Source organism: Artibeus jamaicensis, unplaced genomic scaffold (assembly GCF_021234435.1).
Source record: "Artibeus jamaicensis isolate MK-2021 breed Jamaican fruit bat unplaced genomic scaffold, CSHL_Jam_final contig_1715, whole genome shotgun sequence".
In the NCBI taxonomy this organism is placed as follows: Eukaryota; Metazoa; Chordata; class Mammalia; order Chiroptera; family Phyllostomidae; genus Artibeus; species Artibeus jamaicensis.
The window spans coordinates 1,453,773-1,472,016 of NW_026521335.1; the positions used below are offsets into that span (position 1 = coordinate 1,453,773).

The following is an 18,244-nucleotide window of genomic DNA, read 5'->3' on the forward strand; positions in this document are numbered from 1 at the left end:
GTGAGACCCTCTCCTTAGTTCTCTCTAACTTGCTGTTTCAAAGACAAGCTCATTCTCCTTTTAAGTGTTTTTCTACTAATCACAACAGAAAACATCAAGAGTCATAAATAAAATTTCAGGTATGAGGACTGTCAACCAATGCTTGGTGCCAATTCAATGCTAACAGGAATACCCAATTTGAGGTACAGTGAAGAAGGAAACTTTATTCAGTTCAAAACAGCTCAATGGTAATTTAGATACAGCAGGGTTGTGAAAACCCAGGTCCCACGGGCACCCCCATGTTGGCCAGGCTTCCTGAAGTCTGGGATGAGGAAGGAGCTCATGGCTCTTGGGCAATCTTGTCCTTTCCCAGGGAGGAGGCACCTGAGCTTATTCACAGGGCGGGTCCCTGCTCTCAACCCAAGTCTGGTTTCACCAAGTTCCCCTTGGTGCTGTGGAGGCAGCAGGCTCAGAGCCTCAGAACTCTGCTCTTCTCTTCTTCACCTTTTATTTTTAAGGATCCAGCTTTCTTCCTCTGTGAGAAGTCAGAGCCCAAGGCTTCATTCCTGGGAAAGAGTGCCCTCTAGTGCTGGGAGAGTGAAGGCCAGAGGAAGCAGCTGCTGGCCAAGGAGGGCAGGGCCAAAGCCAAGTCTGAAAGGGACGAGCTGCCAGCCAATGAGGGGTGAGCTGCCTGCACCCTGACCTGCATGGGATCCCCAGGTATTTCCTAGTGTTGAGTGTGAATGGTTTTTCTTGGGAAGCCTTCTCTCAAAGAAGGGACTGGACTCTATCAGGTTAACACAGTGGAGAAAGTTGCTCTGGTCTCCCATCTTGAATTCTTCTTCCTAATAAGAAAATTTTCTCTATTGGCTGTGGGTCTTGGGTTTACTTCTACTCAATTTCTTCCCTTTCTCTCTAACCCTGAATCTTATGTATTATGTCTCACTTGTGTCCTTCTTTTGTATTTCATCTTTATTTAAGTATACAGAATGCGTAAGAATGTGAGCCAAGGTGGCTGAACCTTAGCTCCAGCCTATCCTGTCAGCTCAGCATTTGTGATTGGAGGTGGGAGTGGGACTGGGGTTGGAAGACACCCTGGCATGATCAGGAGCCGAGCTCAAGCCTTGCAGTTTCAGCCCAAAGATATGACATCTCAGGACAACATTTGCAAGGTAACATTAGTGGTTGAGGAAGCACCATGGTCAAGTGACCTTGGTGCAGATCACCTGCTGACCAGAATTGATTGTTGGTTTCCAGTTAGCTTTGCAGGAGGCTAGCCTACAGGGCTTCCCTGTTGGGCAAGTTAATCCTTGTCTCTTGTTTGGCCCACGAGGGAGTCTGAACACTGTCCCACATGTTTATTAGGTGCCTGTCCTCATCTGTGATGGGCTCATTTTTTTTTTCAGTGCACAGTTTTCTCAGATGAAAGGAATATTTGGTGTTTTTTTTGCCAAGACATTGCTTGTTCTAATTTAAGGAAGCTCCCACATGCTCAAGTCTTAAATAGTGGTTCTAAACATTTTCCATATGAGGATCACTGATTATTAAAAAAAACCCCAAAACTCTGGAGGTTGATTATCTCCCATTTTACCTCAATGCCCCCCTGTAGTTTCTCAACAGGATAATTGGGAGAAGAGTTGATGTTTTGATTGACATCTCAGGGAGCTGGTATTTCTTTTTGATTGAGCACAAGTAAGAATTCATTTCTTCCAGACAGCAGAAAAGATTCCTGCAGCTGGAAAGGACTGTAGAGGTCCTGGAGTTTAACCTCTTGGGCCCACATTGAAACTCCACCACCAGAAAGGTTGCAGAGAAGGTTGCACCAAGCAGGTTGCAGAGAAGTTTCAGGCAGAGACTATGGAGACAGATAGACCTAGGTGTTGTTCTACTCTGCTCCTACTGGGTAACTTAGGCCCAGTTTCCTGATGGTAAGAGTGGGCCTCCTAGAGCACTGTGAGTAAATTTAATGGAATGTCTGTGGAGTCCTTCGCAAATACCTATAATATAGGATGTGGTAACTGTTGCTGTTATTAGCATCTGGTAGGGTTTTTGTGGGGTAGGGGACCAAACTGGATGATCTAACACAACTCTGATTCTCAAATAGAGCTTGGGATGATGCTAGTTCTACCCTTACTTATAGTTTAGTTCTTCTGAGCCTCAGTGTGTTCACTTATAAAAGTAGGGTTAATAAAGATTACAACTAAAATATAGGACAACCATCACTCAGAACAGTCAGAAATGTAGTTGAATAAAGTCTGAAAACCATGAAATTAAAGAAACCACATCCATCCAGACTGGTAGGAGGGGTGGAGACATGGAAAGGGCTGGTCCCACATCCATGTATGCTGGATAAAAATTCAGGAGGGATATCTCAGGGGCAAGGAGTTCCAGCTGCACACCAGACTCTCCAGACCAGCATTCTAGTGCCAGAAAGACAAGTCCTCAAACTTCTGGCTGCAAAACCCAGCAGGGATTAAATTGGTGGAAGAAACTTCTGGAGTCCCAAGCAGTTCTCCTTAAAGAAGCCACACATGAACTTAGACTCACTCTGTCTGAAGTCCAGCACCGGGGTAGCAGCTTGAAAGGCACAAGTGGCATACAGGGGGGAAGTGAAATCAAAGGTCTGGCATCAACGTGGGAGCCGGGGGAATTGCTTTCTCCCAGAAAGAATGGTAGGCAGAGGCCACTGTCCCCTTTTCTGAGCCCTTCTCCGACAGAGCCAGCAGATGGGTGCCATATCTGAGACCCTACCTCTTTGCCTCACATGAGATCCCTAAGACTCCATCCCACCCAATTAATGGGACCACCTGAACTATTAACTGTGACTTTTCCATATGAATGGCTGGTTTTGGCTCATGTTTCACAACTTCCTAAATCCTATCAAATAAGCAACAGCCAGTCTCAGTAAGCCCCCAGCTACTATACTTTTTGCTAAGTGGCCCCAGGCCTGGCGCTAGCAGCAGTCATCCTAGCTTCATAGTTTGGTTTCACCTGGTTATCTCCAAGCCCAGCACAAGTAGCAGCCATCTCAGATTGCTTTATAACTCAGGCAGGGTGGCTCTGGGCAGGACACAGGTGGAGGCTGACCTTGGCCTGCACCACCTGGGGTTTCCCAGAGCCTGTGCACCCAGTGGACAGCTACAGACCATGTCAGAGCACCACCACCCTGCTCCTGCACAGCTGATTTGCCACGGAGGGCAGAGGTTGGTGGTTAGTGGTCACAGTCCGTCCTTGCATTACAAGAGGAAAGTGTACTCAGCCAACACAGAGAGTGTACCTGAAGTACCCAGCTTGAGTGATAGGAGAGGCTGTGCCACTGGACCCTATAGGATACCTACTACATTAGACCATGTTACCAAGACAGGGGTTCATAGCAGCTCTACCTAATACATAGAAACAAACACAGGGAGGCTGCCAAAATGAGGAGGCAAAGAAACATGACCCAAGTGAGAGAACAAATCAAAACTCCAGAAAAAGAATAACAAAATGGAGATAAGCAATCTATCAGATGCAAAGTTCAAAACACTGGTTATAAGAATGCTCAAGGAACTCGGTAAGAACCTCAACAGCATAAAAGAGATAGAGTCAGAAACAGAGTTGAAATAAAGAACAGTAGAGTGGATGAAGCTGAGAATCAAATTAATGATTGGGAACATAAGAAAGCAAAAAAGAACCAATCAGAACAACAAGAAGAAAAAAGAACTCTCCAAAACAAGGATGATGTAAGCAGCCTCCGGGACAGCTTCAAGTATTCCAACATTCTCATCATAGGGGTGCCATAAGGAGAAGAGAAAGAGCAAGAAACTGGAAATCTATTAGAAAAAATAGTGAAAAAATTTCCCTTATTTGGTGAAGGAAATAAACATGCAAGTCCAGGAAGCACAGAGAGTCCCAGACAAGATGGATGCAAAGAGACCCACTCCAAGCCACATCATAATCAAAATGCCAAAGGTTAAAGATAAAGAAAAAAACCTTAAAAGCAGCAAGCAAAAAAAAAAAAAAACCCACAAAAAAACAGTTACCTACAGGGAATTCCCATAAGACTGTCTGTCGGCTGATTTCTCAAAAGAAACTTTGCAGGCTAGAAGGGATTGGCAAGAAATATTCAAAGTCATGAAAAGCAGGGAACTACAGTCAAGAGTGCTCTATCCAGAAAAGTTATTATTTAGAATCAAAGGGCAGATAAAGAGCTTCCCAGACAAAAAAAAAAAGACTAAAGGAGTTCATCATCACCAAACCATTATTATATGAAATGTTAAAGGGACTTATTTAAGAAAAAGAAGATAAAAACTATGAACAATAAAATAGCAATAAATACATATCTACCATCAATTGAACCTGAAAAACAAACTAAGCAAACAGGAAGAACAGAGAAAGAATCACGGATACAGAAAGTATATTGATGGTTGCCAGATGGGAGGTGGGTATGGGGGAATGGGTGAAGAGGTGAGGAGATTAAGAAGTACCAATAGGTAGTTACAGAATAGCCATGGGGATGTGAAGTACAGGAAATGGGGTAGCCAAGGAAATTATATACATGATCCATGGACCTAAACAATAGTGGGGGCATTGCCTGAGGGAGTGGTATATGTGCTCGGTGGAGGGGGACAAAGGGGGAAAAATCAGGACAACTGTAATAGCATAGTCAATAAAATATAATTTAAAACACTTTAAAAAGGTGGGGTTCATAATATAGGAACTTTTAAAGGATTAAATATAAACTTATAGCACATATGTGAAATTATCTACACAGGGTTTATTCATAACAGCTACTAAGGGATTTTAGAAATTGTTCTTATCTGTACTGGAAGGCTTCAGATGAGGCACTGGGCTCATCTGAGGGACTAGGAGCTCCCAGGGTCATAGGAGGTGGGCAAGGGTGGTGGCTAGATGGAGGTGTTGATACCACCTTTACCAAGCACCTGCTGAGAGTCAGGCCCTGTGTTGGGAATGATGAGAAGCCTGGCCAGGTGCTGGCCTTGAGGAGGCCCACAGTTTGGACGGGAGGCAGACAGGACACCATGCGAGGTTGTACCCTGTTGGAAAAGTGAGCACTGCTGGATTAACTGTCTGTATCTCTTTCAGGGCTGTGGTCCACATTCTTCTAATTTGTGTCCTGGGACCACATGAGGATGCTGCTGTGGCTTCTTTTCTTTTTAGCTCTGGGTCTTGGTGCCTGGGGTAAGTTTTCTTTCATTGTGTCAAAAGTACTTTCGGCATCAGCCCCAACCTGGTTTCACTTTCAGATTGTCCTCTCCAGACTCATCACTCCTCCCCACCGAGTCTTAACTCAGGGCTGTCCTCCCTCCATCCCCAGTGCCACGCCTCCTATGGAACCCCAGTGTCACTGTGAGGTGGCCCGTGCTGAGGTGAGGTGATGTTTTCCCTTCTGAGCCCAGCTCTGGCCCCTCCTCCCTGCTGAGATGGCTCTAGTCCTCAGTCTCTCCAGTTTGCCAAGCACACCTTGTCCTCAGTGTCATGGTCATGCATGTGTTCCTGATGACTTTACAAAAGTGCAGAATCTCAGCCTTGGTGGAGACCCTTCCTGACTTTGTCTTATAGCCAGAGAAATAGGCCACACTGTGGCAGTGACAAGGTCAGTTGTCCAAGGTCATCTGACAACTTTGGGGAAGCTGGAGAGGGTTAGTAGTTATGAACATTGCTCTGGGGCCAGAAAGCTTGGGTCAGGATCCAAGTCCACAGCTTAAGGCCTGTGTCATCTTAGTCAAGTAACTTAACCTCTCTGATCCTTAGTTTCTCATCTGTGTAGAGGGAGTAGTTGATTTGCTTTGCTCATCTTATACGGTTGTTTTAAGCCACAAATCTGATAGTGTTCTTGAAAATGCTTTGTAACCTACAAAGCATGGCCTGTGGGTGGCGATACTGGTGACATTGCTGCTTGTAGGGGTTATTGCTCCCATGACCTCAGGTGCTGGACAGGCAGAGGGGGATGAGACATGTTTGTAATGACTAATCCTCAATTAATCCTATCTAAAAAATCTAGTTTGTAAGAGCAGTCACAACAGTTGGAAAACTTCTATATTTTAAGAAGCTTATCTGGATAAGTAGGTGTTTAATATATGTTTGTGAGTTAGCTCAAAATGATGATGACATTTTGGCATGGGACATTCTGACTTATTAATAGGTAAGCAGGTGAAGTGGGAAAGTCTGGGCTGTTCAGATAAGGGACAGAGAGACTGCAGAGGACCTGAAATGGAGGGAGGGTTGTGGGAAGATGGGAACATGAGGGTGAGAGGCAGGGGGAGGGGGAGGCCAGAAAGAAACATCTCTGCCTTGCTTTCTAGAGGAAGCCAGGGAACTTGGACAGGCAGAGAGGCTGTGGGCTGTGGGGCAGGGATGTGGAGCCCACGCCTCTGTGACAGTCCAGGTATTCTGTAAGGACCAGCACCAAGTGCAATGTTCCTTTGTAGGGGATTCCCCTTGGTTCTCCTGGAATGAAACCCAAGCCAAAGAAGTGTCGGAGCAGCTTGTGGACCTGTTTGTTGGCATCTCACAGTTCATTCAAAAGGGTCGCAATGGTGAGGTGGCTGGGGCTGCTTAGGTGGCCAGAATGCTTCTCAGGACTTCACTGCAGTGGGGTGGGGGTGGGTGGGATCCCAAGAGGGGCATTTGCCAGAGAGTGCCAAGGATCGTCTGGAGCCCTCAGGCAAAGGTGAGGTGCAGAAAGGAGAGAGGCCCTGGGGAGGAAAGACAAAGCCCCTAATTCCAGGTCTCAGTAGGAGGGTGGAGACATCCTGTCCTTGAGTGAGCTTCCAGAGGCCCCAAGATGGACACAGACATGGAGCCTTAGGGGAACTGGGGCCCTTAGGGCTCTCACAGCCCTGCCCACAGTGACTTTTCATCTGAAAGAGAGAAATATGTACCTGATGCTTATGGAACTTCCTGTGGGCTCTGGATCTGGGAGTCTCTAGTTTGAGAAGAGTGGCAGAACTTCCTGAGAGTCACCTTTGTGAGGGGAGGGCCAGACAAAAGACACAATTCTCTAATTGTGGCAAATGCCACAATGGGACATTTGCTAATGAGGACAGTGCTTCCTAAGGTATCCAGGTGAGGTGCTTCAAGAGGAGGTAGCTTGGCCCGAGGGTTGGGTGTGAGTGTCCCTGGGCTATTTCCTGAAGGCCTCGAGGGAGAAGCCGGCCTAAGAGGAGTTGAGGATGGGATGTCTTCTAGGGAAGTACAAGAAGCCAGTGTTTGGAGAAGAAGGCAACTTGACTTCCAGGCTGAACACAGAGTCCAATGGGGAAATTTTTTTAGCCTAAACAGCCTATAGAGAATGTGAAGGGCAGGCTGTGGGTGGCGAATGCCTCCCCCAGGGCCTGTCCCCCCATCAGGGCAGGAGAGGACAAGGGTGGTGCTGGCAGCCTGTCAGGGGAATTGAGTAGGAGCTGCCATGTGCCATCCTTCCCACCCCCTGCAGGTACCCCCACCATTGTCTCCCGCAAGGAGTGGGGGGCACAATCCCTGACCTGCAGGGCCCTGCTGACCCCACCTGTGGCCTATGTCATCTCGGACCAGCTCATGGGGATGGAGTGCCAGGAGCAGAATGTTTGTAGCCAGAAGCTGCGGGACCTTCAGTCCCGTTCCATCTACACCAAAGGCTGGTGCGATGTGGCCTACAAGTAAGAGCCTTCCATTTGTCCTCTGTTTTCTCATTCATTCTGCTTTTAAAAATAACTACAAAGTAACTAAATAAAATTTAATAAAAAAAATAACTACAAAGTGCTAAAGTAAACATACAACATCCCAAATCCTCCCAGGATCATTAGGAGGGAGGCCCTGAGCCGCTTGTTCAGATGTGGTCTAGGACTCTAGGAGATCTGGGAAGGAAGCAAGGGGCCTCATGCTGTCCCCACAGCTGCCCTCTTGCAGCTCGCAGGACATCATGGTTTAGAAGGTCTTCACAAATATTACCCATGTGGGCCCTCCCAGCAGCTCTGAGGAACAGGCAGGAGAAACATTACCAGCCCTGCTTCTCAGGTGTTAAGTACACCGTAGTTTGGGGAGGTTAGAGAAAGTCACACCACTGGGGAGTATGGACCCAGAATGCTTCCCAGACTGCCTGCTCCACTTTCACACACAGACAGGTACGCTGAGAAGCAGTCCCCACAAGGTACCCTGAGAGGCCACCTCACAGCGACACTGGGGTTCCATAGGAGGCATGGCTTTGGGGATGGAGCAAGGGCAGCCCCGTGTTAAGACAAGTGTAAGGCATGGAGACTGGGTATCCATGCTGAAGATTATCAAAGGAGGCCAAGATTTCCTTGATTTTCTGTATATATGAAGATCTATCTATCTATCTATCTATCTATCTATCTATCTATCTATCTATCTATCTTCATAAGGAGGGAGACACTGTGGGAATAGAGCTTTCCTCTCTGAATTCTAAAGACAAATAGAAATGCTTTCTGAATTACCCATTTGGAAAGTGTAACCCATGTTATTAATTTATTTTTACATGTAAATAAGTAAGAGCAGTTGGAGGTCCCGTTGTAGCCCCAGATTCCCTGGGGCTGGGGGTGGTAGCAGGGTCTTCATCCTTTTTCTGGGGAAGCTGTGTTCACTATAGCTCAGCTGCTGTCCCTACCACAAGAACTGCCACTACCACTGCTGTCACTGCTGTGTTCCCTCTTCTGCCAGAGCATTTCCAGGGGATTTCAGCCGTTGAGTCTCTAAGTCAGGCTTTGTGGTGACAATTTAACAGCCTCCTGTGGGTACAGTGCAGCTGACAGCATCCCTGAGGGACTGTTCACAGTGGGCCAATCACTGTGACACTGGAACATGTTGAATGTGCTGTCAGCAAAGCCAGCGGTGTGCTGGACATGCCGAGGCTCCCTGAGCCTCAGGCTGATGTTAGCGCAGGGCACGAAGTGGGCCCATCTCCACTCAGGGTCTTTGGAGGACTTCCAGGGAATATTCTTTCTGTGTTCAGCTTTCTGTGGAAGCTGAATATGGCAAGAGTTGTGACGACATGAATTCTGAAGTCTGTGGTTAGAAAGTGGAGGATGAGAAAGATTTAAAGAAGCAAAGAGAAGGGTGCAGGTAGAACAAAAGAATAATACATTTGTTTTTAAAAATAAAGTGGAAAAGGAGACTTCTGGCCAAGATGGAGGCATAGGTAAATACACTGTACCTCCTCGAACAACCAAAAGAAGGACAACAATTTAAAAATAACAATAACAAAAACAATCATAAATGACAGAAAATCAAACTGTATGGAAGCCTGACAACCAAGGAGTTAAAGAAACATTCATCCAGACTGGTAAGAGGGGTGGAAATGGGCAGCCAGGGTGGAGAGGACTTGCGGCAAGGCAGCAGCTGGCAGATCCAGCAAGGCAGTGGATTGTGGAGTGGGTGGTTCCACGTTCCCATGCAGGTAAACTGGGAGAAACAACTGAAGAGGGAAACAAACCGAGTAACCCAGGGCTCCAGTGCGGGGAAATAAAGCCTCAAACCTCTGACTGAAAACACCTGTGGGGGTTGAGGTGGCAGCAGGAGGAACTCCCAGCCTCACAGAAAAGTTCATTGGAGAGACCCACAGGGTCCTAGAACATATACAAGCTCACCCAGGAATCAGTGCCAGAAGGGCCCAATTTGCTTATAGGTAGTGGGGGAAGTGACTGAAATCTAGCAGAGATCAGAGCAAGCACCATTGCTCCCTCTCAGACCCCTTCCCCATATACCTGGGTTACCTCGTCCTGTGAATACCTAAGGCTCCACCTCTTACTACACAACAGGTGCATCAAGACAAAATAGCCCAAATGAAAGAACAGATCAAAGCTCCAGAAAAAATACAACTAAACAACAAAGAGGTAGCCAGCCTATCAGATGCACAGTTCAAAACACTGGTAATCAGGATGCTCAAAAAATTGGTTGAATTTGGTCACAAATTAGATGAAAAAATGAAGACTATGCTAAGTGAAATAAAGAAAAATGTACAGGAAATAGTGATGGGAAGGAAACTGGGACTCTAATCAATGGTGTGGACCAGAAGGAAGAAAGAAACATCCAACCAGAAAAGAATGAAGAAACAAGAATTCAGAAAAATAATGAGAGGCTTAGGAACCTCCAGGACATCTTTAAACATTCCAACATCCAAATTATAGTGGTACCAGAAGGAAAAGAGGAAGAGCAAGAAATGAAAAACTTATTTGAAAAAATAATGAAGGAGAACTCCCCCATTCTGGCAAAGGAAATAGACTTCTAGGAAATCCAGGAAGCTCAGAGAGTCCCAAAGGTGGACCCAAAGAGGAACACACCAAGGCACATCATAATTACAACACCCAAGATTAAAAATAAGGAGAGAATCCTAGAAGCAGCAAGAGATAAGGAGGCAGTTACCTACAAAGGAGTTCCCATCAGACTGTCAGCTGATTTCTCAAAAGAGACTTTATAGGCAAGAAGGGGCTGGAAAGAAGTATTCCAAGTCATGAAAGGTGAGGACCTACATCCAAGATTGCTCTATCCAGCAAAGCTTTCATCTAGAATGGAAGGGCAGATAAAGTGCTTCTCAGATAAGATCAAGTTAAAAGAGTTCATCATCACCAAGCCCTTATTATATAAAATGTTAAAGGGATTTACCTAAGAAAAAGAAGATAAAAAATATGACCAGTAAAATGACAGCAAATTCACAGTTATTAACAACCACACCAAAACAAAAACAAAAGCAAACTAAGCAAACAGCTAGAACAGGAACAGAATCACAGAAATGGAGATCACACAGAGGGTTAGCAACAGAGGAGTGGGAGAGGGAGAGAGGGAGGAAAAGGTACAGAGAATAAGTAGCATAGATAGTGGGTAGAAAATAGACAGGGGAAAGGTAAGAATAGTATAGGAAATGGAGAAGCCAAAGAACTTATAAGTATGACCCATGGACATGGGTGGGAGGGTATGTGCAGGTTGGAGGGGAGTGAAGCGGAGAAAATGGGACAACTGTAATAGCATAATCAATAAAATATATTAAAAGAATAAATTGAAAAAGGGAAGATTCTAAAGAAGTTTCTGTGATAAGAGTTACAGGCACTCCTGAAGAGAAACTGAAGAAAAAGTCATATAATAAAAAGGAATTCCTGAATCGTAGCTGTTTTAAATGTCAAGTGCTTGATTCTATAATTAAAAACTTGATGAATGCATTTTCATGCCCTTGAAATATGTTAAACTAATGTCCTCAGGTTCAAATCCCACTTCAAATCAAATGATTATTTTTAAAGGAAGGTTCTAGGAAACACATGTAAATGAAGTCACAACAACATTTAAAGAAGTCTGGGAAGTCTAAGCTGGGTGATCCCCCTGTCTCCTACTGTTAGGGCACTGAATTTATTGCTTTTTATGAGCCTCTAGAACCCGCTCCCTTCTGAGGATGGGTGAGAGGTTTCCTGTCATAGGCATTTGCCGTTCAATCCACGTTTCCTTGCCTGGCAGCTTCCTGGTTGGGGACGATGGCAGGGTATATGAAGGTGTTGGCTGGAACGTCCAAGGTCTGCACACCCAGGGCTACAACAGCATCTCACTGGGCCTCGCCTTCTTTGGCACCAAGGAAGGTAATGGTCATCCCCTCTGTCCCCCTGCCAGAGAGTTGTCTATACTTTCTTCCTTCACTCCCTCATATCCACACCCCTGTCTTTTCTTTTTCTTCTTTTGAATTTTTTATAGAATTTGTTTAAGTCAAACTGACCATGTAGGCTTGGGAAGCAAGATCTCAGATGCTGCCCACACTCCTCTCTTCTCAGCCTATCTCATACTGTCTTAAAGTTCTTTCCTTGCTTGGATTCTATGACATGGTATCCTTTTTGTCTTCTTCCTCTTCTCTGGTCTGTGCTCCAGTGAGACTGACACCTCTTGAGCTCACAGTTTTGCCATCACTTCTGGAGTCTGAAGTTGTGTGACACTGAGCCTGCACCTGACAAAGGCAGACAAATATGGCCTCTCTCTTCCTCCAGCATCTCCCATGGGGAGGACCCAACCAAAGCCAGCAGTCAAGGAAGTCTGAGGAATGTCCTTTATAGGTTTTTAGCTCCTGGCAAAACAGGTGAGCACAGGGCAGGATGGAGTCAAGGGCTAATAGCTAAGTGACTGGTACCTGCCAGATCTTCATCTGCTAACTGGGGCTAGGAGCAACACTTATCTTAGAGGTTTTATTTGAGAATTATATGAGTTAATGGATGAAAAGAGCACTTGCCCCATGCTGGATTGTGGGAGCTACTAAGTAAGTATTGTCACCCCTTTCTCCATGCTAGGGAGTGCCTGTTTTGGTCTTGTGAGCCTCCCTTTGCATGTAGCTTTTATTGCCTCCCAGCTCTTTCACCTAGAGATGTAGTGGGTAAAAGTCTTAGCACTTGAGAGAGGTCACCAACTTGGTCTCCAAGAGTTCTGTTCAAGTAGTTCCTTGACTCTTAGGCTCCCTGTCCTGGCTACTGGACCAGCTTCCTTTCTTCCTATTCATCAGCTAGTCAGGCTCAGGTGGTCATCTTATCCTCCCTCCAGGTCTAGACTGGGTTGAAGTTTCTTGCTGACAGTTTGGTATTCCATGTCATCTTCTCTCAGGCAGAAATCCCAGCCCAGCTGCCTTATCAGCTGCAGAGGACCTGATCTTCTATGCCATTCGGAAAGGTCATCTGTCACCCAGGTATATTCAGCCACTTCTCTTGGAAGAAGAGGTGTGCCCAGCCCATAAGCAGCCAGTGCCCAGGAAAGGTAAGATCCTCAGTCCCAGCTCACCCTCCTCCCAATGACACTCAACAATTAGGGACAGTTTCTTGGATTGAGGACACCTCACACTGAGATCCAGAAAATTCTGAGAGAGCACTTTCCTGATCTCTCCTTCCCACTGGAATGACATAGCCATGGAGCCACTTTTGACATAAATATGTATGTACACACATTTTCCACTTCATCAACTGATATTTACCAAATACTAAGTGCTTTTCTAGGTACTAAGGCTACAACCATGAACAAAACAGAAAAAAACTTCATTTTTCTGTGAAGAAAGACAGAAAATAAAGAAATCAACAAGTAAAATACATGTGATGTCAGATGGCAGGAAGTCTTAGAGAAAAATAAAGCATGGTAATGGGGAAGTAAACACACACACAAACTTGTGTATATTATGTGAGCACACACACACAACCTTTCTAAATGCAAAACTCAGCCAACCTGCAACATGACCAGAGCGGTGAAAAAAACTAGCCTTCACAGACTACTCTGACATCAGAGTGAATATTTCAAGAAACTGGATGATGAAAATCATGCCCTGTTTTGGGGTGAGCAAGCAGCAACCTAAAACCAGTACAATTAATGAACACTTTCAGTAGCTTAATGCTTTCTGCTAGAGTGGAACTTTTCTTGGACTCAGGAATATTTTGTATTAACCTTTTAAATATTGTAAATCTCTAAAGTTTTTATTGCTTTCCGACAGGTGCTATCTTCAATAAATGATAATCTTTTCACATTTATAGATTTCTTTATAGATTTCAAATTACTTCCATGTGTGCATGTGATCAGTTTAGAGAGTCAACTGATTTCTGCATTTTGGTCCTCTTACATAAGTACACACACCTGCATATATTTGAAATGCATATTCAGGCAGGTAGGTACACTAGGTCTTTTGAAGGGAATGGCCAACTCTGTGTGATCAATAGTTCTTTCACTTCTGCTCACACACTGGTTTCCATAGTTGTAATCAGAACCTGTAGATTTTTGCCCCGTCCACTGACTGTAGCCACCTGACACAGACATTCCCTATCTGGCCTCTCCTAGAGCCCCACAGCTGAGTTCATGTTAGGATGTGCCCATGGTGCCAGAGGTTGGGGTGATTGAGGAGTAGGTCATCCTGCAGTGGTGTGATTATCCATTGGTGGGCACAGATGCATCCCCATGGCCTTGGTTTTTCACCTTGCCACAGCTTGCCCCAGCATCATCACGCGGTCAACTTGGGAAGCCAGAGAGACATACTGCCCTAAAATGAACATCCCAGCCAAATATGTCATCATCATCCACACTGCTGGGGCAACCTGCAGCACATCCATGGACTGTCAGGCTCGTGTCCGAGACACACAGTCCTACCACATGGACAAACTGAACTTCTGTGACATTGGATATCAGTAAGTGAGACTGGTGGAAATTTTACCCTCCTTCTCTTCAAGGCTATAGGAAGGAGGGCTGTGGGAGGGAACCAATATTTACTGAGCCTCTTCTTTGTGCCAAGGGCTTTACATAAGACATGACATTTTATTTGTGTAAGATTCTGGACTATCATTCAGACATAGCTAAGGGTTAGATTCTCTCCTGGGCACTTTCTCTTCAAGGGAAGAATCTGAAAAGGAGACATTAGAAGCAATAGTGGTAAAGCAAGACTGTGAGACCCTTATGTAAGTGGTCTTATGGAAGACCACTGAAGATTGTGCCTATTTTATTTAATCCCTTCCAACCACTCAGAGACACAGGCCCTGCTCACCCTCTTCCTCAGTTTGGCCCAACCTGAACTTGCTCCCTCTGATGTTAGTTACAACTGGAATGACAATACTTGAAGATGAAGAGTGAAATTTGAATGTTCTTTTTTGGTCCTTTTAATACCAGGTCTATCATAAAGAAACACATTGAGTTAATGGAATACCAGAAGCTAAATTGAAGTTGCCTTGAAATTTCATAGAATGGATGCAGTGTTAGAGGAGGATAAATTGCAATCATTCATCTGTGACTGAATCACAACAGCTTTTGCAAAGTCTCAGGTGGATTTACTTTGGCATGTGACTTGTTCTGGGCTGGCTGCCTCTCCTCTTAACTCCCACTGTAAAAGCAGCCTGTACAAATAGAAGAAGCTGCTACTGCCCTTTGCAGGACCTTCCACAGTCTTACTATGGTTCTTCAGCACAGATAACAGGGTATGGACTATAAATTTGAAAACCCTGAATGGAAAATGCCAGAAGCTAAGGGATATTAGTTTTCCTTTCTTGTTCAGCTTTCAGGGGCTCCATCCTGTTCCTTGACTTTCAAAACCTGTTATGGTGCCCCCCTCATCCTCCAGCCTCATGATGCATCTCTAATCCTGATGTTGACTGTAATCAAGACAAAACACCCCCTCACTCACTGTTTTCTAACATTTTAACCAGTATTCATTGGGTGTCTGCTCCATGCCCAGTGCTCAGCAAGATGAATATGGTTCCTTCCCCTGTGGAGGTGAGAGAGAAGATAGCAAACTTCATAAGGACAAGTAAGAGTGAGGCACTCTAATGGATGAGGAATAGGATAGGCACAGGATGAATCATTAGCAAGCTTTTGCGGGAGTGAGTGTGTCAGGCAGGGCTCCAGGTAAAGGGGCATCTAAGTTGGGGCATGGATAAGGAGTGGGGTTTATTCAGGCAAAGAGGGGCAAGAAATATCCAGGTGAGGACAGCAGCATATGCTAAGGCCTGGGGTCTAGACAGAGCACATATCTTTGAGGAACTGAAGAACTTTAACTCATATGTAAAAGTAGATATTAGAGAAAAATGGTGAGAGGTGAGACTGGAGAGGCCAACAGGAGGCACATCACAAAGGGCCCTGAAGTGGGTTCTTACAGATTCAATTTGAAAGCAACTAGAAAGTCATGCCCTATGATAGGATTCAGATTTAACAGTCATTCCAGGTGCTATTTTAGGAATGGGATGGAAGTGGGCAAAACTCTGGGCAGGGAATTATTGCAGAAATCCAGACAAAAGGTGGTGGTGACCTGGAGCATCATAGTAGCAACAGCTGGCATGGAGACAAGAGAGACAATTGACAAGCCCTGACTCATGATTGGATGGGGCTGGGGGAGGGAGGGGGAGGCATTCAGGTGATGCCTAATTTTCTGGCTGAGGAAATCACAGGAGAAGCTGAGTGGTTTGGACATGTTGGTTTTTATAGAGAGTAATTGAAGCTATGGGACTGGGTGATTGTGTAGGAAAAACATGCTGAGTGAGATGAGAGAAGGGGCTAGACTGGAATCCTGAGGAGCACCACTTTCTAGGGAAGGGGTAGGGAATGGGAGAGGGACCTGCAAGAAACCAGCATAGTGGAGGAAAATCAGGAAGGTGTGGCTCCTGGAAGCCCAGGAAACTTAACATTTTAAGAAAAGAGGGGTCAGCAGGGCCAGTGTAATTCAGAAGAGAAAATGTACTAATGTCAAGGCAGTCACTGGTCACCTTGGAATGCCCCTATTCAGGGGCATTGTGGGAAAGGCCACGTTGCAGTGAACTGAAGCTGCTGTTATCATGGCTTGTCACTCTGAGCTCACTGCTTTCATTCAGAGACTGTGATTGCTTTTTTTGTTTATCTTTTTTGTCTTTGTGCACATTGGCACATAGCAGACATCAGTCAATGTATGACAAATGAATGAAAGAATGAATGAATGATTTAGGAGTGAATGAAGCCAATTCTTCCCAGAGTGACTCCCTGCATTTTTCTTTGCCCAATCCTAGCTTCCTGGTGGGTCAGGATGGTGGTGTGTATGAAGGAGTTGGCTGGCATATCCAAGGCTCTCATACCTATGGATACAATGATATTGCCCTGGGAATTGCCTTCATGGGCAACTTTGTAGGTAAGGAGTGAGCCCAGGGCAGAGGGGTTCTGGGTGGTGAAGCTTCATGTGGAATGTCTGGGGAGCATGAAGGACAAGGCAAACTTGTGATGTCTGGCAGTGTCAGTGGTGCATTTTAGCTTTCAGGGACTCAATATAGGATGCGGTCACCAGAAGTTCCTCCCAGGCAGAAAGATTTCCCCCAGATTTACCCATCTGCTTACCCAGTTCCATCTATCTTTATGGCCATGCCAAAGGCAAATGTAGAGCAAGAGAGAATATAATCTTTTGCAAACTTTGGTGCTTTTGTGGCTCAGTCAGCAAAGGCATTTTCTTCCTTGGTAACCATGGCAACAATGTTGAGGACCATCACTATCTGTTACGGTAAAGCATTGACAGTCCAGTGGTGCCATGTCTGCCTCCTGGTGCCTGCTGAGAAGCTGTGTGCTATGATGCAGTTATCGTCCAGAGCAATTTTGAACTTTCCAGAAGAAGCTTTGCAAAGAGGAGTCAGGGAACACAATGACTTTGTTTTCTCATTGTGTCGGGCTGCCACAGATTATGTGAATTTGTTGGTTATGGTGATAGGGGTGTGGGAGAGGGAGATTGGAATGCAGGTGCTTGGCCCTACTCTGAGCAAGTAACCTTGAGACTCTGATGACTGACATGTATATGTGTTTTTCAGAAAAGCCACCAAATGCCGCAGCATTGGAGGCAGCCCAGAGTCTGATCCAGTGTGCAGTGGACAAGGGGTACCTGACTCCCAACTACCTGTTGGTGGGGCACAGTGATATTGTCAACGTTCTGTCCCCTGGGAAGGCTTTGTATGACATCATCAGTACCTGGCCCCACTTCAAACAGAGAGGAGGTACCAGCTCCTTCTGAGACTGCACTCACCACCCACCTGGCCCCTGGACCTCCCCTGTTCTCACTCTCTATCCTGGCTCAATGCCTCATGTCCACTCCCTGCCAACTTCTGTCTCCTCTTATCATCCTCCAGTGGCCCTCAATCACTGTAGAGGCATGCCAGCCCTGAGTCTGGGCCCAGCCTTCCCTTCTCCTCTTCTTCCTTTCCCCTGGTTGCCCACCTCCTCAGGCCAGTGACACAATGGCTAGACCTTGGTTGACTTCTTGCTTCTTTGTATGCACCCCTCTGCCTTCACGCCTTCCTTGCAGTCTGGGCAGCAACCCTGAGCCTCACACAGGACCTGGGTCAATTCCCCCACCCCTTCTGTCTGCTCACACACTGACTTGTCCACACATGGATGTAGCCCTTATTCAGGACTTGTTTCTAGACATGTATGCCTCCACTACATTGTGAGGTGGTCCGGTTTTACTCATCTCTGTGTCCCCAGTCCTTCTGTATTGTCTGGAATCCAGTAGGTGCTATACTTATTTGTGGAAGAACTGGATGAATAAATGAATGAGTTCTCCAAGTCTCCATTTCTTTTTAAATTTGCTCATCATCCCCTCTTTGGGGAACCCTTCTTGGATAGTCCCCCATCTTGCCAACATTCTCTGTTTGAGTTCCTTCCCAGTTTCACAGCCAGCTCTGGTCACTTGTTTGTAATAGTTGCTGTGTCTCTAAGTGTAGCAGACCCTGTCCAGCAGAGTCTGCCTGTTGTGGCTTACAGTGAGAATCAATGCACAGGCGACAACAATCCTGTGTGGAAAAAGGGAACAGGCATGACTAATCTCTCAAGGGGTGAGTAC

General features: G+C 45.7%; 1 protein-coding gene across 1 annotated transcript; it reads left to right on the plus strand.

Moving 5' to 3' along the window:
• Positions 1-5,898: 5,898 nt before the first annotated feature.
• On the plus strand, positions 5,899-17,897 carry PGLYRP3 (peptidoglycan recognition protein 3). The gene is made up of 8 exons (XM_037126631.2): positions 5,899-5,908; positions 6,411-6,518; positions 7,418-7,619; positions 11,419-11,537; positions 12,541-12,690; positions 13,898-14,096; positions 16,434-16,552; positions 17,217-17,897. The coding sequence occupies exons 1-8, from the start codon at positions 5,899-5,901 to the stop codon at positions 17,414-17,416; spliced, it is 1,107 nt and encodes a 368-aa protein (XP_036982526.2). The 3' UTR covers positions 17,417-17,897.
• The last annotated feature ends 347 nt before the right edge of the window (positions 17,898-18,244 follow it).